The following is a 24,114-nucleotide window of genomic DNA, read 5'->3' as shown; positions in this document are numbered from 1 at the left end:
CCTTCTTGGCATCCAAGGGGTCTGGGTCCAAGGCTACAGGAATGGGAAAGTTGGTCAAGCAGCAACTGTTTCCACTTTCAGTGGAGCGGCAGCCACTTTAAGCGAATCTCAAGAGCCCCTAAGACGACTGCGCGTGCGCAAGCCTTCTTAACAGCTACCCTGGCGACGGGACAGGAAAACCGAGCCTCGGCGTCAAGCGCGCATGCGCAAGCCCCGGCGGGCGTCGCAGAGGTGGAGTTTCCTCTCACTTCCTTCCTTCCTTCCTTTAAGCGGGGTGCCACTGCCTCTCTCCCCTAGCACGTCTCACCCCACCCCAGGCAGGGAAGTGGAACGATGTTGTCACTTCCGTTGAGGCCCCCATCTACATCCAGGTCAGCGCTCTCGCCGCTGGTGCTGCGGCTGGGGGACCTGGCTGGGGTCTCCGCCGCAGACCGAGGGGCTCTGGTGGAGCCCCGCGCAGGGCCCAGCTCCGGGCCGGGCTGCCCGACTTCACCGGCCCGGAGGGGCGAAGAGGACGAGGAGTCGGAGGCTTCGCGGGTAGGTGCGGGCTGGGCTGGGCCGGGTCAGGACGGCGGGCTCTGAGCTCGGCGGGGCGGGGAGGAGCTGCCCACTCCGGCAGCTCCGGACGGGGCCGGGCCGGGCCTGGGAGCTGCCCAGCCCGGGGAGTGGGGCGGGCGGGGCCGGACTGGCTCGGAACTACTCTGTCCGACGAGTCTAAGGGCCAGAGATAATTGCAGCCCAGACTCTCTTAGGTTGTTCTCTGTTCCTTCCCCTGTTTGCTGCTGGGCCGGGGTTTGGGGGCAGCTGCCGAGGGAGGAGCACGTCGAGTCCCTGCATCCCGAGTCCTTCCTGCTCTAGCTGGGCCGTGTCTCGTATTAACAGAATGGCTTGCCTCCACCAGTTACCCGAGCCTCTCAGGAGCCTTGTACCCTTAGGGAACAGCTTCAGAAGAGGCGTTTATAATCAGTGACTTGCTCGTTTGTGTCAGATAAACATGAGATGCACAGGATAATACGAAAAATGGAAAAAGGCCATTTCTAGGAGCTTACAGAGCTGCCACCCTTGTGGCCTGCTTGACCTTATGGCAAACTTACCGCACAAACGATGGCCCACGTTCCCAAGATGAGCGGCGTTATTCCTTGAGAAAGTGCTCTAGGGACAGACCTTTTCGAAAATGTTAAATTGACTCAAGTAGTGACCCATCTGTGCCGGAAGGCGCAGACTCTGAATCGCCTTAATTGTCAGAATCGCAGTTCCTGTGAGATTACGTTTTAAGCTGTTAGTAAATTACAGTTACCAAAGCTGTCCTTTATGTGTGTTTTAAATCCTACACCTCTTTTCATCCCGTCCTTTGAGGCAGCTGGTGGCACAGTGGATGAAACTGGGCCAAGAGTCAGACCTGAATTCAAATTCGGATTCAGACTTTTACCAGCTGTGCGTGACCCTGGAGAAGTTAACTTCTGCTTACCTCAGTTTTCTCAACTGTAAAATAGGGATAATATAAGCATCTACCTACTAGGGTTGTTGGGAGGGTCTAAGGGAGAGGATATTTGTAAAAGGTGCTTAGTCCAGTGCCTGGCATGTAGTAGGTGCTATATAAAGTTTTATTCTTTCTCTTTGATTTAGTAAGTTGAGACTCCCAGAGAATCCTGGGATTCTTAAGCTAGATCGTCACTTCCACCTATCATTACAGTATTTAATCATTACTTGGCCTATAATCAATGTAAGTGTACAATTTTATTTCTCCTGTACATGTCTTTTAAATTTGCCAATAGACAAAATTAGCATTTTATTTTACAGCCAGAACTTTACAACTAAACAACCAAATGTTAGAAAAGTAATTGCTAAAAGTTATTACCATTTTTTTCATGGATGCCAGCAGTCGTGCTTTTAAGTCCTGTTGTTTCTTAGGTGTTATAAATTTTTTTTAATTGTACCATATTTAGGCATATTTACAGATTTCCAACGATTAAGCGACATCTTTGACCTTAAAGTTTCTGATCAGAGACTCCCTAATTTCCTTTTCATATCATTGGACTTTTCGCTGCTTTTCCCTTTGCAAATAAGTGGGCATCATGACAGGCAAGCGTTTAAGATTTATCGTGGTGATTATGTGATAACAATTTGGTAACTAATTTAAAATGTCCTATAATATTGCCAAAATTGTTGACTTTAAGGTGGGGAAATCTGAAAACATTTAAAAGGAGATAATGACACTCTTGTCTGAACATCCTGTCTGCCCACCATATAATTTATTTAAACATACAGTACTATTATCAAAGCTTATTCTAGCAGTTATGACTAGACCTTGGTAAGAATGGATTTCAGTTTGAGCAATTCTGAATATACAAGCTTATACTTTTGTCAGTTTTACTAATGGTGCTAACCTGTAGCAGTTACAATATAGTTCAGAACTAAGATGAAATTGTAAGAGTTATCTCCACCTTCTTCCTCCCTTACCTCACATATCCAAATTATTTGAAAAGTCTTGATTCAACCTTCAAGTGAGCTGGTACTTATTAGCACTTACCATGTTCTGAGCACTTTTAAGTGCTAGGAGTACAAAGAAAGGCTAAAACAATTCCTACCCCTTGAGGAGTGTACATTCTGGTTTTTTTTGTTTTTTGTTTTTGTTTTTTTGGCAGGACAGTTGGGGTTTAAGTGACTTGCCCAAGGTCACATAGCTAGTACATGTGTCAAGTGTCTGAGGTCAAATTTGAACTCAGGTCCTCCTGACTCCAGGGCCACCTAGCTGCCACAAGGAGTGTACATTCTAATGGGGCATATTACATACAAACAACTATGTAGGGACAAGGTATGTACACAATGATCGGAGGTAATCTCCGAGGGAAAGATGATGGCATTGAGAGGGACTAGGAATGGCCTCTTTTGGGAGATGGGATTTGACCTGACACTTGAGGAAAGTCAGGAAGAAAAATATCCTAAGTATGAGAGATGACCAGTGAAAAGACATTAAGGGCAGCAGTAATAGATTGTAGAGTACCTTGAGAGGGCCACAAATTATAAGAAGACTGGAAAAGTAGGAAGGGGCCAGGTTGTAAAAGACTTTAAAAGTCAAGCATCTTATATTTGATTCTGAGAGTAATAAGGAGCCAGTGTTTACTGAGTAGGAGGGTGACATGATTAGACTGAGTTAGTCTTTGATCTTTCCCAACATCAGGGTTCTTTCCAATGAGTCCTAGCTTCTCATCTGGCCAGAGTATTTAAGCTTCAGCTTCAGTATTTGACCTTCCAGTGAATAGCCCGAATTAAATTATTATTGACTTGATCTCCAGAGTCTTCTTGAGCACCACAATTTGAAAGCATCAATTCTGTGGCACTCAGTTTTCCTTATAGTACAACATTTAGTCATACGTGGCTACTGGAAAAATCATGGCTTTGACTATACAGATCAAGGTAAGCAAGATGTCTCTGCTGTCCAGATTTGCCATGCTTTCCTTCCAAGAAGCAAACTGTCTTTAAATTTCATGGTTGCAGTTGCTGTCTGCAATGATCTTTGAGCCCAAGAATATAAAATTTGCTTCCATTTCTTCTCCCTTTATTTGTCAGGAAGTGATGGGACCAATTGCCAAGATCTTAGTTTGATATTAAGCTTCAAATCACCTTTTACACTCTCCTCTTTCACTTCCATCAAGAGGCTTCTTAATTCCTCTTCATTTTCTTCCATCAGAGTGGTATTAATTTGTATATCTGACATTGTTGATATTTCTCCAGGCAGCCTCAGTTCTGGCTTTTGATTCATCCAGCCTGCATTTTCGATGATGTACTCTACATATAAGTTAAATAAATAATGATAATATACAACCTTGTTGTACTTTTCTAGACTTAAATCAGTCAGTTCTTCCATGTTCAGTTTGAATTGTTGCTTTTTGGCCCAGTTACAGGTTCCTCAGGAAACAAAGTAATCTAGTTCACCCATCTCCTTCAGGACTTGCCACATTTTGTTGTGATCCACACAGTCAAAGGCTTAATCAATGAAGCAAAAGTAGCTGTCTTTCTGGAACTGCCTTGCCTTCTCTATAATCCAGTGAATGTTGGCAGTTTGGTCTTTGATTCCTCTGCCTCTTTGAAAACCAGCCCGCTCTTCTGGTAATTCTCAATTCATGTATTGCTGAACCTAGCTTGCAGAATCTTAAGCACAACCTTGCTGGCATGTGAAATGAGTGAAATTGTTCAGTAATTTGAACATTCCTTTTTTTAGGATTGGGACATAAACAGATCTTTTCCAATCCAGTAGTCACTATTGTGTTTTGCAAATTTGCTGGTATATTGAGTGCAGCACTTTAACCCGATTCATCTTTTAGGGTTTTAAGCAACTGAGCTGGGATTCCATCTCACCTGACTTCATTCTCCAGGATAGCTGGCTCCAGTAACCACATCATTGTGGTTATAGGTGATGTTAAGATCTTTCTTGTATAGTTCTTTTTGTGTGTTCTTGCCACCTCTTCTTAATTTCTTCTGCTTCTATTAAATCTCTACCATTTTTGTCATTTATCGTGCCCATTTTTGCATGAAACTTTCCCTTAATATCGCTGTGGAGGGTAGGAGGGTGTATTTGAGTGATGCCTGAAGGATGAACCTAGGTTGAAAGTGTGAGTGACTAGGGAGAAGAGAAAGTTTGAACTAAAAGGTGATAGTTCACTTTTGGACATACTGAGTTTAAACTACAGCAGTAGAGTCAGATAGGAAATACATTTTAATCTGATTCAGGCTGCACTTGGAATGTGTGAACCACATTTTGATACATCTGGTCCATAGGACATCCATTTCAAGATGTCCAAAAGCCTTTGTTGGTGCAGGACTAGAAATGGAAATAGGAAATAAGTTAGGGCTGGATAAATAAATCTGAAGATTATCTGCCTAGAGATAATAATCCTTGGAGACTGATGAGATCACCAAGTGAAAGAGTATAAAAGGCAAAGAGGGTGCAGGTCAGGGCCTTGAGGGGTAGGATACCTGTGACCTAAATAAAATATCCAACTGATTGCAAAGGGCAATCAGACAGGTAGGAGGAAAACCACAATAACATAGAGAAAAGAGAAATCAAGAAGAGGGTGAAAGAAGCTGGTGTCCAAAGACAGAGTTGGCAATTAAGAGATTTGTTGTTAACTGCTTTCATTGGAGAGACATGCCAGAGTTGAGAACGAGAACTCAGTTTAATAGGGGAGACCAAAATGAAGACTATATACAAACAAGATAAATTTGAGTTAGATGATAGAGGGAAGGCACTAGCTTTGAGGGATCCAAGAAAGATTTAACACAGAAGATGGGATTTTGGCTGGAATTTGAAGACATTTGACAGAGATTGAGGTGGGAAAGTATTCCAGGCATGAGGGACAGCCAGTGAAAATGCCTGAGTTGGTGAATGGGGGAAGTGTGTTCTGTAAAAGGGAGTAAGGCATTTATTTGAAAACTAGAAAGGTTGGCGGGGCCCAGGTTTTGAAGGGATTTGAATGCCAAATGGGATTTTATATTTGATCCTGGAGGTGATAGCCACTAGAGTTTTTAAATGAGATGGGTAGGGGTTGTTGACATGATCATCAGATATGCATTTTAGAAAGACATTTTTGGCAACTAAATGGAGGGTGGCCTGGAGTGAGGAAAGACTCGGCGAGATTAACCAGAAAACTATAGTAATATTCTAGGTGAGAGGTGTTAGGACCTGGACCAGAATAGTGGCAGTGTCAGGATAGAAGGGGAGCATATACTAACAGGCCTTGGCAATAATTTAGGCATGTTAGGAGGGGAGGAATTAAGAGAGAGTGAGGAGTTGAGAATAACACCTAGGTTCCCAGCCTGGATGACTGAGAGGATGGTGGTATCCTTAATAGTAAATTGGGAAGTTTGGAAGGGGGAAGGGTTTGAGGGTGAAGATAATTAATTCAGTTTTGGATATATTGAATTTAAGACATCTGTCTTTGAGATATATCTAGGCAGTTGGAGATGTGAGACTTGGAGGTTTGAACAGAGGTTAGGGTTGGCTAAGTAGATCTCAGAATCATCAGCATAGAGATTATAATTGAAACCATGGGAGCTGATGAGGTCACCAGGTGAAATAGTATAAGTGGAGAAGAGGACCCAGGGCAGACCTCTGAGGGACACCCATGGTTAGTGGGTATCACATACAAAGATGCAACTGAGACCCAGAAGGAGCAGTCAGACAAGTAGGAAGAAAACTAGGATAGAGTTAACGTAGAAATGTAGAGAGAAGGTGATTGACAGTGTCACCAGCTGCACAGAGGTCAAAAAGGATGGGAATGTAACACCATTCGATTTGGCACTTGTGAGAAAGATATGGGAAGAGAACTAGTGGGAGGTAAATATTATCAAGTAGGTTTTTTAATGGCGGCAAATATGGTTAGCATTTTTTATGTGGCAGGGAAAGCAGGCAGTAAAGGGAGAGGTTGAAGATGAATGGAATGATAGTGGGGTCAATCTGATGGAGAGTATGGACTGAGATTTGGGCACCAACTCTTCGTTTGAGACAGTGAAGAAGATAGTGGGGGGTGGCATTTTTGAGTGATTTGAATTGAGGAGGGGAGAAAAGGGGGCTCTTGAGAATTGTCATAATTTTTCCACAATATCTTTCATCTGTCACCTTCACTCCTGCTGCTGCTACCCTAGTTCGGGTACTTATCACTTTCATTAGCCGCCTAAATGCTCTCCTTGTTTCAAGTTTCTTCCTTGTTTCTTCCCTGCTCCAATCCATCCTCCACACAATTGCCAAAATGATATTCCTAAAGCACTGGTCTATCTAAGTTACTCTTCTATTCAGTAAACTGCAGTAGTTCCCCATTACCTCTGGAATCAGATTTAAAATCTTCTGTCATTTTAAGCCGTTAATCTTTTCTCTCAGCTATCTTTCCTAGCTTTATTGTACTTTTCTTGTTCCACTGTACTGTGGTCATACTGACCTTTATAGCTGTTCCTGAATGTACTTCCTCTTGCCCTTTGCCTCTTAGAATTTCTAGTTTCCTTCAGTGCTCCCTCATATTTCACCTCTTCCATGAAGCTTTTCCTGATCATCTCAGCTGTTAGTGTGCCATCAAATTATCTTGTATATATTCATATATGCCCATTTTGTTCTCTTCACTAGAATATAAACTTGAGCAGAGTTTCATTTGTCTTTGCATGCCCAGCACAGTATAAGAATACACACTTAAAAAGCACTTGTTGTTCGGGGAATAATTTGTAAATATGTTGTTTAAGGTGTTCGTGTGTGACCCTGGGCAAATCACTTAACCTGAATGCCTTGGTTTCTTAATTTGTAAAATAAGGATAATTATAGCATCTACCTTTCAGGTTTGTTAGGCTTAAAATGAGATAATATTTGCAAAGCACTTTGCAAACCTTATGCCACCATATAAATGCTAGATATTATGACAGTAGTCTGAATTGGTCAGACCTCAGTAATATTAGATTTAGTTTGGTGTCACCCCTTTGTGTAGGCTATGGTCCATCCAAACTGTTTTTTTTTTTTTTAATCCTTGCCTCTTTCCCCTTGGCTCAGGCTATTCTAGTCCCTGTCTTTGGAATGCCCTCTTGGTCATTTGAATTCCTATGTATTCTTGAAAGCCCATTTCAAACGATGTCTCCTTCAGAAAGCCTTCCTTGGTTCCCCTGGTCAGTAATGATCACCAGTCCTCCCGTATTACCTAATGCAGTGAGGACAGTATGTACTCTGGCTATTTTTAAAGGGATGCCTTTTTTGTTTTAAAATTATACTCATTTCCAAATATATCCTTTCCTTGCCTAGTAAGCCTTCCCATGTAATAGATTTTGAAAGCAAGTTCCACAAAGCCAACCAAAAAACATGGACTGTGATAGTTGTAAGTACTGTTTCATGTGTATAGTCCCTCACTTCTGCATAAAAGGAGGAACATTTTCTCATTTCTTTCTGGGGCCAGGCTTCATCAATCTTCACAAGTTTCTTTGAATTCTTCGTATCTACAGTTTCTTACGGCATAGTAATTTTAGATTATATTACATGCCACAGTTTGTTTATCCATTACCCACCCACTGGCACTCACTTTGTTTATAGCCCTTTACAACCATGAAAAGGACTACTATGACTATTCTGGTATGTTTGAGACCTTTTTGTATTGGACCTCCTTGAGATACATAGTGAGAAGAGGACCTTTAAGTCACTTTTTTTTTTTTTTAGCATAAATCAAAGTTGTTTTAACAATTGATCAAAAAAACCCTCCATCAACAGTACATCAATGTGGGGAAAATTGGAACACTAATGCATTGTGGTCGAGTTCTAGAGAGCAATAAGGGCTATAAAAGTGTGCAAGCCCTTTGATGCAGCAATACCACTGCTAGGTTTGTATCCCAAAGAGATCATAAAAAAGGGAAAAGGACCCACATCTACAAAAATATAGCAGTTCTTTTTGTGGTGGCAAAGAATTGGAAATAACCTAGAAAGACTCGCATGAACTGATGCTGAGTGAAGTGAGCAGAACCAGGAGAACATTGTACACAGTAACAGCAACATTGTGCTATGATCAGCTTTGATAGATGTGGCTCTTCTCAGCAATACAGTGATCTAAGACAATTCCAAAAGACTCAATGAAAAATGCTCGCCATATCCAGAGAAAGAACTATGGAGTCTGAATGCTGATCAAAGTATAATATTTTCACTTTTTTTTCTTTTTTGTGGTTTTTCCCTTTCTTTCTGATTGTTTCACAACATGACTAATGTGGAAATATTTTTAATGATTGTACACGTATTGCCTACATCAGATTGCTTGGCCTCTTGGGGAGTTCCTCTTGGAACTCAATCTTATATTTATTTTTTAGTTTTCAACATGCATTTTTATATTTATATAGCCACTCTTAAGAGTAACAGTTTCCACTCTTATCATCTTTGCCAGTTCGCTGTAGAAAGCAAAACCTCACAGTTGTGTGTCTTCTATTTCTCTTACCCACTTTGAGCCATCTTTCATGTTTGTTAATAGTTTACAATTCTTTTGAGAACAATTTCATATGTTTTGACCACTTAGCCATTTAAGAAAGACTCTTGGTCCCTTGAGGGTCCTCTTATCTCCTGTCACTCAGATACCTTCTGCCACTATCTGCTCCTTCACTCCTGTCTCACATAATGAAGTTGTCTTATTCCTTACCAATGCTAACCCCTCTACCTGGTCACACAGTCCCATGCTGTCTTACCCTGTCTCCTCCAAGAGGCTGCCCCCATGGTCATCCCCACTTTTCCCACTTATTTTCAGTTTTTCTTCATTTACTGGCTCATCTGCTGCCTAGAAACATTCTCATGTCTCTCTCATCCTCAAAAAACCCTCACTTTGATCCTTCCACACTAACCATCATCCTCTATTTTTTTTCTGCCCTTTCTAGCTAAACTCCTTGAAAAGCCCTGCAATAGATGCCTCCACTTTCTCTTCTCTCAATCTCTTCTTCCATTATAGTCTTGTTATAGTCTTGCTTCTAACCTTGTCATTCCATGGAAACTTCTTTCATACTAGTGATCTTAGTTGCCAACTCCAGTGTCCTTTTCTCAGTCCTCATTTTTCTTAACCTCTCTGCAGCCTTTGACAGTATTGTTTAGCTTCTCTTACTTGATACTCTCTTCTCTCTTGATTTTTTTTTTGGGCAACACTCTCCTACCTATATGGTCCTTCTCCTACCTATCTGATTGCTCCTTCTTGGTCTCCTTTGTTTCGATCCTCTTCCAGATCGATCTGCCTTCTTAACTGTTGATGTCTCTGAAGCTTCTGCCCTGGGCTCTTCTCTCTCGCTTGGTGATCTCATCAACTCTCCTGGATTTAATTACCTTCTCTATGCTGATGATTCTCAAATCTACCTGTCCCACCCCAAAGTCTGCTGACCTCTGTCTAGTCTTAGACTGCTTCGGACTTAAACTAAACATTCCCAAAACAGAACTCATTATCTTTCCCCCTAAACCCGCCCCCCTACTCCTGTTACTGAAGAGGGTGACACAAAGCAGTCCCCCTCAGCTTCATAACCTAGAAGTCATCTTCTCCTCACTTTCTCTTATCCCTTCCTCCCATATCTAATCTGTGGCCAAGGCCTGTTGATTTCACCTTTGCAACATCTCATGGATCTGTCCACTTCTCTCTTCCGACCCTACCACCACTCTAATACAGGCCTGCATTACCTCATGCCTGGACTGTTGCAATAGCTAGCTGGCTAGTAGGTTGGTCTGCCTCAAGTCTCTCCATACTTCAAATCTGTCTTCAGTTCAGCTACCAAAGTGATTTTCCCCGAAGCCCAGGTCTAACCATGTCACCCTTCTGCTAAAAAAAACAAAACAAAACAAAAACAAAACAAAACAACAAAACTGAAGTGGCCCCCATCACCTCCAGGATCAAATATAAAATCCTCTGGCATTCAAAATCCTTCGTAACCTAACTTCTTTCTACCTTTTACACTCCTCTTACACCGTCTTGCCTGCCATATGGCCTTCTATCCAGTGACACTGGCCTTCTTCCTGTTCCATGAACAAGAGAAAGACATTCCATCTCTTGGTTCTGGGCGTTTTCTCTGGCTGTTCACCTTGCTTCAGATGTGTTCCTCATCTCTTGTGTCTAACAACTTCCTCATCTTCCTTTAAGTCACATCGAAAATCCCATCCTTCCTTTACAGAAAGCCTTTCCCAACTTTTCTTAATTCCAGTGCTTTCCCTTTGTTAATTATTTCCTATTTATCCCATATTTAGCTTGCTTTGTGTTTGCATGTCTCCCCATTTTGCTTCCTTTTGTGTCCCCAGCACTTAGCACTGTGTTTGGCACATAGTAATCATTTAATATTGAATAATTTGTCCTACACATTTGTGGTAGTTTCCAAATATCTAGAATATTAGACCCCTTATGAAAGAGATTTTTAAAAAATATTATTGACATCTTTAATTTTTACAGCACCTAAATTTCCCCGCTATGTTACCTCCCTTTCTACCCTCCCAGAAAGTCATCTCATAGAACAAATAATTTTTTCCAAGATATCTGTAAAAAATTTTATTGCAGCTATTTTATACAGTTTTATTCTCTTGCTAGACTACAAACTACACCAAAAGGAAAGGACCAGGTCTTTATCTAAATGTTTTACTTTCCTCTAGTTTGAAGCACCATGCTCTATGCACTTAAGGTGCTTAAATAGTTTGCTTTGTATGATCCATATGTGCTGTCTTATAGAATCTATCATTTCCTCTCAGGCTCTAGCCATTAGTCTCTTCTTATCTTCTGCCCCCCCCCCCTCTTTCCCCAGGTTTTCCCCTTTCTTAAAAAATCTTCATAGTTTCTCTCAAGGCTACCATTCTGTATCTTTTTGTTTTGTTATTTTTAAATTTTTATTTAGTTATTTTCATTCTGTATCTTTATCTCCCTTTAAGTCTAGGAAAAAGCTTTATCCTTTGCCTCCACTTTTCTCTTTTCCCACATACTAAATCTTTTGTAGTCTAACTTTTGACGCTCACCACTCTACTAAAATTGTTCTCGTCCAGAGAATCATCTCTTGATAATTATCCAATTATCTCTTGACTGCTAAATCTAGCATTTTATCTCAGTCCACATTCTTCTTTACCTCTTCATTTTCTGACACTGTTGAGTACGCCCTTATTGGTTATTCTCTACTCCTATCTTGAGACTGTTCTATGCCTTCCTTTTCAACACCCGCTCAGGCTTTAGAGAGCATAGTTTAGAACAGTTCAGTGAGAGGTAAAGAAGGCAGATTTTGACTTGATATGAAGAACTTATGGTTAATGGTATCCAAAAATAGAAATGGCTGCCTAAACACCTACAGTGTACAAGACACAGGAGACAGACAAAATGAAAACCAGTTCTTTTCTTTAAGGAATGTGCAGTCTACTCAGGTGATAAAACATAAATAAGTAGCTAATAAAAAGTACTAGCATTTATAAAGCACTTTACAAATATTACCCTCTAAGGTAGGTGCTGTTATTATCTTGATTTTACAGATGAGGAACTGGGCCTGGAGTCAGGAAGACCTGACCTGAGTTGGAATTTGGCTTCAGACACTTAGTTATGTGTCCCGGGGCAAGTCACTTAGCCCTCTTTGCCTTAGTTTCTTCATTTGTAAAATGAGCTGGAGAAGGAAATGGCAAACCACTCCAGTATCTTTGCCAAGAAAACTTCAAATGGGATTGTGAAGACTGAGGTATAACTGAAATGACTTAACAACAACATCACCACCACCACCACAGAAGAGGAAACGGGTTGAGAAGGTTAAGTGTTTCGAGGCAGGAGACAACATGGAGGTAGAAGGGATGGGGAAAAGGTTTTGCAAAATAAGTGGCCCTGGAGCAGACCCTTGCAAGAAGCTAGTTATTCTAAGAGGTAATGGGGGAGGCTGGTGGGGGGAGGTGTGCATTTCTGAAGGGGAGGTGGCAGAGGTGGGTGCAGGGACAGCACAAAAGAATGTTTGAGTGTCAGGTTTGGGAAACCGCTTGTAGTCCACTTTGTCTAGAACATCGTATATATGAGGGAAATGGATGAAATAAGTCTAGAAAGGTATTAAGCCAGAAACTTTAGTGGGAGTGGGCTGGTATTCCTCACCCTGGTTTCTTCATCTCCACCAGATTTATCAGCTTATCCTCTAAAGAAGCTGTGTCTGGGAGGAAATCCTTAATTTACTGGATTGTAAACCTCCTAAGGACATTTCTAATCTTGTTATTCCTGTAGTGCTTTGTTTCTATGCATCTCTTGTTTGCCTGAACATAGGGAATCACATTTCTCAACTATCCCTTAAGTGAGTCATGCCAACACCAGCTACCAATATGTAGGTTAACAAATCAAGTTAATCATGTTAATTTTCTTGATTGTTGCTGTCAGTCCTTTTTTCTAATTCGTAATTATTTTTGAAGAAAAAGTAGCTAGTGGCAGTAGTTAAATTTATGAGTCAGTAGTACTTTGATTTCCATCAAAGTGGCTGTGCTTATACTATGCCTTTCTTGTTAGCTTCCTGTTCTTAAATCTTTTAGATGCTAATATTTCCAAATACAGAACTCTGACTAAATTGGTTAATCTTGGCTGACTAGTCCACTTCCTTATCTGAAGATTTGCAGTGAAATAGCAAAAATGTTATATTTTGCTTTTGTCCCTCTGGGTTTTTGCCCACCACATTAAGAAATATACTGTTGGTATAGAACAAGAAAAATCCTTCGGGTGCCTAATTCTGACACAAGGCTATAATTCTGAATATTATTTTTTGTGCTGTATGATAATTCTAAAGAAGCCTATTTGTCCATATTCACTTCAGTAAACAGCTATTAAGTGCTTTCTGTGAGTGGGGCTCTAGTTGGGTATGAGAATACAAAGATAAACCAACAAACCTTGCCTTCAAGAATTTTATAATAAAGCGGAGAAACAGATTAGAGACTAAGTTAACTGCAACCAAGGAGAAGTAGTTGTTAGGTGATTGTGCTCTAGAGGCCTGAATTAGGAGACTGATGAGGATTTTAGAAAAAAGAAAGTACGGGACTTGGAAACTGGATTTCAGAGGTTGAAGTAGAAAAACGTCAGTTTTGAGTTGCTGAAGTAGGGAAGTTAAGAAGGGGTAGGTTTTTGAGGTAGGATATGAGTTTCTATTAAGTTATCAGGACATCCAAATGGAGAGGTTCTGCAGGTAGGCATGTTGAATAGAGAAATCATCTACATGAAGATGGTGATTGAAACCCATGAAAAAGAAGTTCCTTGAGGGACAGTGACTTTTTCTCAATGCACTTGTTGGTTCAATTAAAGTCATATGAGTTGATGAGATGCCATAAGGACAGAAAGAACCTTAGGAGTTGTCTACATTTATGGGGTGGAAAGAGGAAAACAGTGAAGGGCATTGGAATACTAAGAAGAAAACCAGCAGAAAACATCATGGAAGCCCAAATAGAAGAAAACTTGCAGTAGATGATTGGTATTACTTTTGTAGGTTAGAGTTGGTAAATACGAGTCTTTTCTCCTGAGTGACTTGCTGTGATGGTTACATATTGACACATTAGAGATAACTTATTTTTAAAAATTCAAAGGGGAGACTAGGGAAGAAATGAACTGATTTTCCTAACTATAATATCTTTGTCTTGCTCTATCACAGGTCAGTGGTTCTCTGGATGACCAGCAATTTGTAGTTGATATTGAGGCCAGGTTAAGGATGGAAGGTGTGGAACTTAAGGAAGAATGGCAAGATGAAGACTTCCCAATGTAAGCAGTACTTCAAGATAAAAAGGAAATTTTTGACAATTGTTATTACATGACTTTTGGCTTAAAAATTAACGTAATAATAAATGTTACATTTCTTTAGCTAGGATTTGCAGGGCAGGCATCCTGTGGCTTTTTTTTTTTAGGAGGGAAGGGATACTTAATTGATTTTAATAATTGCTTATATCTGCCATCTACATCTATGGCAGAAACAAGGTGTTAGTCCTTCATAGTTTACAATGTATTTTTGCATGCATTATTTGACCTCATAACAATCCTTTTATAGATGTTTCAAGTGTTATTGTCTCTATTTTATAGATGAGGAAATGAGCTCTGAGAAATTATGCTTTAAAGTAAACCAGGACTGGAACTTGGGCCTTTTGACTAAATACAGTGTTTATTCCACTTTATTGTAGCCAGCTGCTTATTGTAAATGGTTATTCCTATTGGTGAAAAAAGATGTTTCATTTCTGCCATTTTTCAATTCAGATATATGATCTGCACACAGATTAATTTCTTAAGTTATCTTTTCAGTTAGCAGTTAAATATACAATAAAGCTCAATCCTCATTATATATAGCCTTTACTTAGTTTCCCAGTCATTTTTATTTCAGTAAGCCACTTTGTGATTCCTTGTGATGGAGGAAGGGATAATTATGGTATCTGTGTCTTCCAGACCCTTACCAGAGGATGACAGCATTGAAGCAGATGTATTAACTGTATCAGGACCAGAACACCAGCCAGGTAAGGATCTGGGAATTTATGTGAAATTATCTCCACCTCATTTTCCCTAAGAGAATGGGCTCAGTCAGTTCACAGTTTAACCAGTAGTCATTAGTTAAATAATTTTGGTTTGGTTAGCACAGTACCAGGTTCTGGAGATTCAAAGGCACAATGAGAAAGTCTCTGCCTTCAAGGTGCTTCACTAGGGGGATCCAACATAAAAACAGGTTAAGTGTATGTGAGATGAGGAAAGGCTGTCTCTAATGGAACAGGTGACACCTGAATCTAGTGAAGAAACTTAGGATTCTCAGAGGTGGAAGGGAAGAGAGGCCACAGATGAGAACCTGTGCAAAAGCATGGAGGTAGGGTCTGGAATACAGTTCAAGAAAACAGTTGTTAAGCTAGGACAATGTGGAATGAGAGAAGGCCGTTGGGTTTAGAAGTTAACAAACACATTTCCACACTGGAGAAAGGATCCATATTACAGGTTGACAAAGAAGTAGAGGCAATGAGTAAATTTTTTAAATAGGCTTTGGGCTAGGAAAGGGAGGGGCAGGGATGGGGAATACTGACTTGAGGGAATTGTGTCCAGTGAAGGGTTCATTTTTAAGATGGGGGAGGGGTAGAACCTGAGAATACTTGGAGGGAGCCGGGAAATGGGGAAGGATTGAAGAAGAGGGGATGATTAAAGGACAGGCTTTAGAGGAGAGGTGAGAGGGAAATGGGGAAGGATTGAAGAAGAGGGGATGATTAAAGGACAGGCTTTAGAGGAGACTTGAGGTGAGGTTGCAGAGATAAAGGGCTCAAATATGGAAGGTTTGGCTTTGGTGAAAAGAAAGTGTCAGGAGACCAACCAAGATCTGGATTGGGTAATATAGATTGCATACCAAAATAGGAGAGGTAACTGAGCTGCAGCAGTAGAGAGTATGTCAAAGTGTTAGCACAGAGTAGATCCACTCTTAGATGAGTCCTCGAAGGAGAATGATTTTCAGATTGGAAAGGACGGGGGAAATGGGTAAAGGTCATTGATAACTAAGTAAGGAAGATAGGACCTAATTGCTTTTGATGAGGTTGGGTTCTCTGGGCCATTTGAACCTACCTCCTTGGGTGCTGAAAGAACTGTCAGGTGAGGTTTCAGAATCATTGCATAAAAGAGAAAGAAGAATGATAGAGGTACCATAGTAGTTTTGTTTGTTGTTGTTAAGTCATTTCATGACTTGAGGTTTTCTTGGCAAAGATACTAGAGTGGTTGCTTTTCCAGCTCATTTTACAGATGAGAAAACTGAGGCAAACAGTTAAGTGATGCACTTAGAACTCTCGAGAATTAGGGTTACACAATTAGTGAGTGTCCGAGGCCAGATTTGAAATCAGGAAGAAGAAACCCAGCATAGGAACAAAAATCTTATTGTCTCTTATATCGACAGAACTAAGGCATTTAACACTTTAGTATGCTATAGCTTTTAATGAAATATGAAGTCATTTTGTGTTTGTTGTGAGCATCTATGCTATACATTTTCATTTATTTTTTGCAGACCCACTAGAAGTAAATGGAAATAAAGTAAGAAAAAAATTGATGGCTCCAGATATTAGCTTAACACTGGATCGGAGTGATGGTTCCATTTTGTCAGATGATTTGGATGAAAGTGGAGAGATTGACTTGGATGGTTTAGATACTCCATCTGAGAACAGTAATGAGTTTGAATGGGAAGGTAAATATTTTACTATCTTTTGTATTCTTTTTGTATAAATAATGAAGTAATTAAGGAAGTTAGAAGCTACATTTCCACCATTTTTTGGTTAAGATACATTTTAAAGTTATTCTTTTCCTTTGAATATGCATATCTCTGTACCTATATATTTCATTTAGCAAAAGCCCTTTTGGCTTACTGTTTAATAATAGAAAATCTGCTATGGGGGCATAAAATATAACACATTAGGAATTTTATTACAGTTGGCCTAGGTGGCTTAATTTTTACCTTCAAACTATTGTGTGAGTTTGTTTTCTCACGACTGGTCGTTTTTATACTTAAGAATACTGTTTGCCCTTTGGGGAACGTTAGTGTGTTGAAATAATTGATTTTTTTTCCCCTCCCCCGGTTGATCTTAACAGGTGAGCCAGTTAAGAGGCTCAAAGGCTCGTGCTTTAGTGTAACTGGTATAAAGCGGCCAAAATTGCAACCCTCTGAAATAACTCCAGTTCATTTGTGTTGATATCAAAATAGGAGGGCTGTGAAAAAGGCTTTTTTAGGGAAGACTGGTTCCCTTAGATTATTGCCTGAGGGGTTGGAGCTTTGGGAGGAGGGAACAACAGTGGAGTTCTTGATCCTTTGAATCTTACATTGAATTTCATATAACCAAGGAAACTCATTGTGTGCTGTTTGATTTCTTTCCACCAGTTAACTACCATGGGCAACCTTCTTGTGCAAAAATAATTTTATAGATGATGTTTTTTTTTGCTATGTGTGTGGAGAGAGAGAGCATGCTGTTGTGTAGGAAAAAAAGGATTTTAGATCTTTATGGTAGAGAGAAAAAACACTTGTCATGTACTGACAGAAATTCAGTTAAACTTTGTGCAGTCTTGAACCTGCTTATTTTTACATTTGTTATGTGGTTCAGGGAGTATTCCCATTTGTAGTATTTTACAAAGATGCTGAAACAGGTTTCTGCCTATTTGTTTTGTCTTTTCTTCCTTTAATGCTGCTGCATTCATTTCCTGGAAGGATATTTTCCGTTAACAACTTTGTCTTGGAAACAGACAACTAACACGCAGTAGGTTTTTCCTTCTACCCTTCCCCTTCTCAACTCACTCAATTTTTTTGGTAAGGACTATGATACTAAAATTTTGAAAATCACCACTTTATTAAAAAAATCAACCAAAATGTAATCTGGAAACATAAATTTCAATGAATGATTGGTGCTTGTGCTCTGGTTAATGTAATTTTAAGTAGATTTATTTGCATGTGTATTTCAGAATATCATTAATGTGTTAATTGCTGCTTTCCCATAAACTTGTGATCAAATGAGAAATAATCGAGTTAACCACTTTTCATCTAATGGATTAACATTTGAGGAATAATTTGCATGATCTAAAAAAAGGAAATTGGCTGTCAGTTATTTTGCATAACATATAGGAATTGTCAAGGATAATGGGACATTTTTTCCCCTGTGATTAAAACCTATAAAAACTGAGGACCAATACTAATATAAAATTTTGGTGGTCATTATAGTTTTCTCTATTCTTACTAAACTTGTGGGTGTGCATCACACTCTGATTAGAGACTACGGAGAATAATAAAAATACACATAAGGAATATTGACCTCTAAAAGAAAAACAAGAAATCAGATCAAATCAAAGCCCTCCACATTTAAAAAATGAGCATATTCTACAATTGAGTTAAAGTTTGTGCAGATTATATTACAAAGAATTTACCCAAATAATCCAAATAGATAGTAAAGTGGCTAACCTACAAATTGATTGTTATTATTGCAAAAATAAAAACTTATGTATCAATAAATTTGCTTTGACAGATGATCTTCCGAAACCCAAAACTACTGAAATAATTAGGAAAGGATCGATTACTGAATACACAGCAGCAGAGGAAAAGGAAGATGGACGACGCTGGCGTATGTTCAGAATTGGAGAACAGGATCACAGGGTTGACATGAAGGCAATTGAACCCTATAAAAAAGTTATCAGTCATGGAGGTATGGGTTAATAAAGGTTATTAACATTCATGTATTAGAAATTCAAATGTAGAAAGCCTCTTTTTAGTAAATAGTCATATGACCTCAAAGGAATAATAGACTTTTATGTATCATTAGTATAAAGAACAGAACATTGAAATAGATTTTTTTTTAGTTTATTTATTTTCCCACTTTGAGCTCCAAAATCTCTCCCACCTGCCTGTTCCACCCTCACTCATTGAGAAGGCAAACAATATGACATCAATTATACATGTGATAGCATGCAAAACATTTTCATTATTAGCCATATCGCCAAAAAAAGTGAAGAAATTATACTTCTGTTGCACTCAATTTTGCAATTAGTTCTCTCTCTCTGGAGGTGGATAGCATTTTTTACCATGAGTCCTTTGGAATTGTCTTGGATCATATTATAGTGATCAGAGTAGTTAAGTCTTTCTCAGCTGATGATCATTACATTATTGCTATTACTATGTACAGTGATCTCCTGGTTCTGCTCATTTCACTTTGCATCAGTTGACATAGGTATTCCCAGGTTTTTCTGAAACCATCCCCCCCATTATTTCTTAAAGCGCAGTAGTACTTCATCACAATTATGTGCCATATCTTGTTCAGCCATTCCCCAGTTGATGAGCATCCCTTCAAATGCCAGTTCTTTCCACCAAAAAGAACTGCTGTAAATATTTTTGTACATATAGGTCCTTTTCTTTTTGCTATGATCTTTTTGAAGTACAGACCTAGTAGTGATATTGCTGGGTCAGAGGTTATACACCATTTTATAGCCTTTTGAACATTGTTATAAATTGTTCTCCAGCTCTAGAGTGGTTGCAACAGTTCACAGCTCTACCAGCAGTGCATTAGTATCCCAATTTTCCCATATCCCTTCCAGCATTTGTCATTTCTGATAGGTGTGAAATGGTACCTCAGAGTTGTTTTAATTTGCATTTCTCTAATCATTAGTGATGCAGAGTATTTTTTTATATGACTCTACATAGCTTTGATTTCTTCTGAAAACTGCCTGTTCATATCCTTTGACTATCAATTGGGGAATGGCTCTTATTTTTATAAATTTGATTCTGTTCCCTATGTATTTGAGAAATGAGGTCTTTAGCAGAGAAACTTGCAATGCAGTTTTTTGCAATATTATTTATGATACCTTTTAGCAAAATATAGTTTCCTGATTATCTTTTAGTTAGGTCTCTTTTGGATTTTGCTTTGTGTGAGATTGTGATTGCTATTCCTGCAATTCTGGTTTCTGATCCATTCTGCTATCTGTTTTATGGGTGAGTTAATCTTTTTCACATTCACATTTATGATTACTATTTCTTTCCATACTATTTTCTGTTTATTCTCTTTTTACCCTGTCCTTCCTCAAAAAATTTGTTTTACTTTCGACCATTTCCTCCTTTAATCTGCACACACCACCCCGCCCCCCAATCTATATTCTTCCATCTTTGAATCAGTTCTGTTGAGTGAGGTTCAAGCATTGCCTACCACCCCTCCCCCTCCACTTTTCCCTCTACCCTAAGAACTCTTGCCTCTTTTATATGAGAAAACTTTCTCTATTCTTCCTCTCCTTCCTCCTTCCAGTGCATCCCTCTTTCTTAACACTTCAATTTTTTTTGAGATCGTCCTGACATAACCGGGTCACATCCATGTGCCCCCTCTGTCTACATAGACTTCTTTTAGCTGCTCTACTAATGATAAAGTTCATAGGAATTACGTGTAGGAATGTAAGTAGTTTAACTTTATTGATTCCCTTCTGGTTTCTCTTTCCTGTTTACCTTTTTATGCTTTTCTTGAATCTTGTATTTGAAATCTAGATTTTCCGTTCAGCTCTGGGCTTTTTATCAGGAATGCTTAGAAGTCTACTGTTTCACTGAATGCTCATTTTTCCCCCTGAAGGATTATACTCAGTTTTGCTGGGTAGATTATTCATAGTTGTAATCCTAGCTCCTTTGCCTTCTGGAATATCACATTCCAAGTCCTCTGTTTCTTTCACGTGGAAGCTGCTAAATCTTGTGTTATCCTGACTGTGGCTCTACAATATTTGAATTGTTTCTTTCTGACTGTTTGCAGTATTTTCTCCTTTACGTGGATGCTGATGTCATGGTCCTCTTCAAGAACAAAGGACAAACTACAGACCCCCCCCCCCCAACCCCCCCCCACACACACACAGAATTGGGTTATAATATTCCTGGGAGTTTTCATTTTTTAATCTCTTTCAAGAGATGATTGGTAGATTCTTTCAATTTCTGTTTCACCCTCTTTTTTGTGGCTTTCAAGTAGTCCAATAATTAAATTATATCACCTCAATCCATTTTCGAGGTCAGTTGTTTCTCTGAGATTTTATATTTCTCTTTTTGTTCTTTTGACTTTTTTATTCCTGGTGTGTCATGAAGTCATTAGCTTCTATTTGCTCCCTTCTAATGTTTAAAGAATTATTTTCTTCAGTGAGCTTTTGTATGTCTTTCCCTTTGGCCAATTCTGCTTTTTAAGGAGTTCTTTTCTGCAGTGAAGCCTCTTATACCATTAGACCAATTCTCTTTTTAAGGTGTTATTTAGCATTTTTTGTGCCTCATTTACCAAGCTATTAATTCTCTTTTCACAGTTTTCTTGTATCACTCATTTTTCCCCTTAATTTTTCCTGCACCACTCATCTCTTTCTTTAACTCTTCAAAGGAATTCCTGTTGAGCTTATGTCCAATTTAACATTTTTTTTCTTTGCGGCTATAGTTGTGTAGCCTTCTGAGGCTCCGTTGTATTCTTCTGAGTTTGTGTCTTGGTTTTCTCTGACACTATAGTAGTTTTTTATGGTCAAATTCTCTTTTTGTTGTTTTCTCATTTTCCCAGCCTATTTCTTGACTTTGAATTTTATGTTAAAGTTGGGCTCTGTCCCCGCAGGGGTGAGGAGGCACTGTCTGAAGCTTTAAGCTTTTTCTGCTGCTATTTTCAGAGGTAGTTCTGGTAGTCTCTAAAGTTTTCAGTGCTTCCAAGGTGGTATGATCCCAGGAGAGGTGTGGTTAATGTTCTCCTGGTCTTTTTCTAGGAAGAGTCCTTGCTCTCCTGCAGCTGCAAATGTTGGTATTTCTTTTGACCTGGGACTATTGCTCAGGGCAGGTGATCCCTTGTCACTGAGCACAAGCTCTCTTCTCTGCTTTGGAACTGTAACTCAGAACTGCTTAATGGGCATTAGAGGTTCCAGTCAGCATCAGCTGTACCCAGTGTCAGTCAGGGTCCCTTGTAACTTCTTTCATATTGGTTATCTAGCCTCCCCTCCTTCTCCCCCCCCCCCACCCCCAACCTTACCACCTCTGGGCTGAAAACTCTGGAAGCTCCTGCAGCCTACCTCCAAAGCCCACCATTAGTTCTGTGGCCATGTGTACCTCAGGCCAGCCCCCGCTCTGGTATCTTTGACCTCTTCTCCTGACCTCCTAAGTTGTTTTAGGCTGGAAAAATGTCTCATCTTGACTTTGTTGGTTCTGCCGCTCCAAAATTTGATTCAAGGTGTTATTTTAAAATTTGTTTGAAGTGGAATGTTGGGATAGTTCAGCTGGGTTACTGCTACTCCACCATCTTCTCTGATTATGATTTTTAACTTTCGTTAAAGCCCTGGATTTATAACTCAGCTGTTACAGAACAGAAACAAAAGTCTATTCAATATGTTCATTCAGAAAATACTGATTTTAATATCTAGGATATGTGAGGCATAGTGTTGGGGGGAATAAGCAAAGAGAAATAAGACATAACACACAGAGACTGGTACAATAGAAGAGACAGATCACTAACTTAAATTCAAGGAAGCATATGATAAGGACCATAAAAGTGATACAAATCGGCACAATTTAAAGGTAAGAGAGCTGACTTCTCCCTACTTTGAGACAGGCTATATAGAAAAAGCTTCATCGAGGAAGTATCACTTGAGGTATGTTTTGAAGTCTGGTTAAAATTTAGGAAGTGAGAATAAATCAGGAGGAATGTGAGGAGGAGGGTGTCATAGGCAAAGGAAATAACATTAGCAAAGATGTAGAAATAAGAAAATGTTACCCAAGTATCAGCAGTCTAATTTAGCTAGTTTATAGGTAGAAGGGTAGTAGGGGATTATGCTAGAAAGGCAGTTTGGGGGGTGACACATGTCTTGGGCTCCAAGTTGAAGAGTTTGAACTTAGCATTTATTGATTATTTTTGTGAGAGAATAATCATATCATGGTGGGGGGGTGAGGGGCGGAGTGTGATTGGCATCCATGGAGGAAAATAAACACTAACAAAAAAGCATAGGTTGAGTAAAATAGCATGCCTAGATGAACATTTCAAAATTGGGGGGGGGGGCGATTTAATGTTATTCCCCCCTCCCCCTTCCCCCATTATTTATACTTTTTTATTCACTTAATGAAACATAATTCTTAGAAACAAATTATCTATCCACCTCCATCTTACTTCTCATGATTAAGAATAACAGTGAGGCCCACCCAAGATCAATTTCCTACTTAGAAGCACCCTTTTATTTAGCATAGAGGAAAAGCTGCCTTCCAGAACTACAGACTTGATACTCTCAATTGTCACCCGGCTAATTTATGAATGTGTTGTTGGTCGTGAGGAAAACTGAATTCAGTTCAATTAATACTTGGACATCCACTATATATACAAGTCAGCATGCCCTGTGTTGTAGGGAATACAGAAGTGAACGTGACATTGTAAGCTCCTTGAGAGCAGAACTACCTGGCAGGGGAATTTTAGACATTTTAACAAGTGGAATAAGTGTTATGAGGGAACTGTGAATAAGGAGCTCTTGGAGCTGAGAGAGATCACTTGGGGCTGTATAGTCTCAGAGACGACTTTGGGGGGAATTTGAACCTTGAAGTATATATAAGATGTCAGTATTCTAATATCTTTTTTAGGGAGACTAGGTAGGGGGTGGGTGGGGGGTGGTGATGAGGGCATTCTAGTGAGAAGGATGACTTGAACAGAAACGAAAGGTAGAAAGTTGAGGAATATAGTCTATATCACCCACTCCAAACTGAAGGGAAATAGGAGGTACAGATAGAAAGTATACAGTGACCTGTCCTAGAAGGGCTTGAATATGAGTTTAAGAAGTTTGACACTTTTTTTAGGCAAGAGAAAACAGATAAAACTTTTCTACCTAGAGCAATATAGGAAAACATCTCTCCTAGGAGTTTTGTTAGGAGTTCATTGCAGTATTTGAGTTAATAAGGGTCTGAACTAGGGTAGTGGTAATAGAAATGTTAAGGAAAGATACAGGTGATAAAATATCTAAAGGAAGACTTTAAAATCTTCTTTTGTCAACTAGATAGGTCCAGTGACCTGAATGAAATAGATTGCATTATATGGCTAAGCATCATACAACAATAACAAATAACAGCCAAGCATATAGAAAATTGTGAGGATATTGACTTTTTTTTAATGGAGTGAGACTCTTTAGTTTCAAAACTGAGGGAGACTAAAATGTAGTCTAGGAATGAGGTGAT

The 24,114-nt window shown here is 39.5% G+C and overlaps 1 protein-coding gene across 3 annotated transcripts in view; it reads left to right on the top strand.

The window, feature by feature from the left end:
• The first annotated feature begins 333 nt into the window (after window positions 1-333).
• BNIP2 (BCL2 interacting protein 2) overlaps window positions 334-24,114 on the top strand; it is a 36,687-nt gene continuing 12,906 nt past the window's right edge. Inside the window, exons 1-5 of one of the 3 annotated variants that reach the window (XM_036735064.1) lie at window positions 334-537; window positions 14,101-14,207; window positions 14,880-14,947; window positions 16,459-16,635; window positions 18,455-18,631. In XM_036735064.1, the coding sequence (XP_036590959.1) occupies window positions 334-537; window positions 14,101-14,207; window positions 14,880-14,947; window positions 16,459-16,635; window positions 18,455-18,631 (733 nt within the window). Of the gene's footprint in view, window positions 538-12,269; window positions 12,354-14,100; window positions 14,208-14,879; window positions 14,948-16,458; window positions 16,636-18,454; window positions 18,632-24,114 lie in introns of those variants that run through there. The other 2 variants (XM_036735067.1, XM_036735066.1) reach the window with 2 other exon arrangements.

The sequence above is a fragment of the Trichosurus vulpecula genome, chromosome 8 (genome assembly GCF_011100635.1).
Source record: "Trichosurus vulpecula isolate mTriVul1 chromosome 8, mTriVul1.pri, whole genome shotgun sequence".
NCBI classification, from domain to species: domain Eukaryota; kingdom Metazoa; phylum Chordata; class Mammalia; order Diprotodontia; family Phalangeridae; genus Trichosurus; species Trichosurus vulpecula.
Note: the sequence above shows the minus strand (reverse complement) of the source record. Positions and strands in the feature narration are given on the sequence as shown.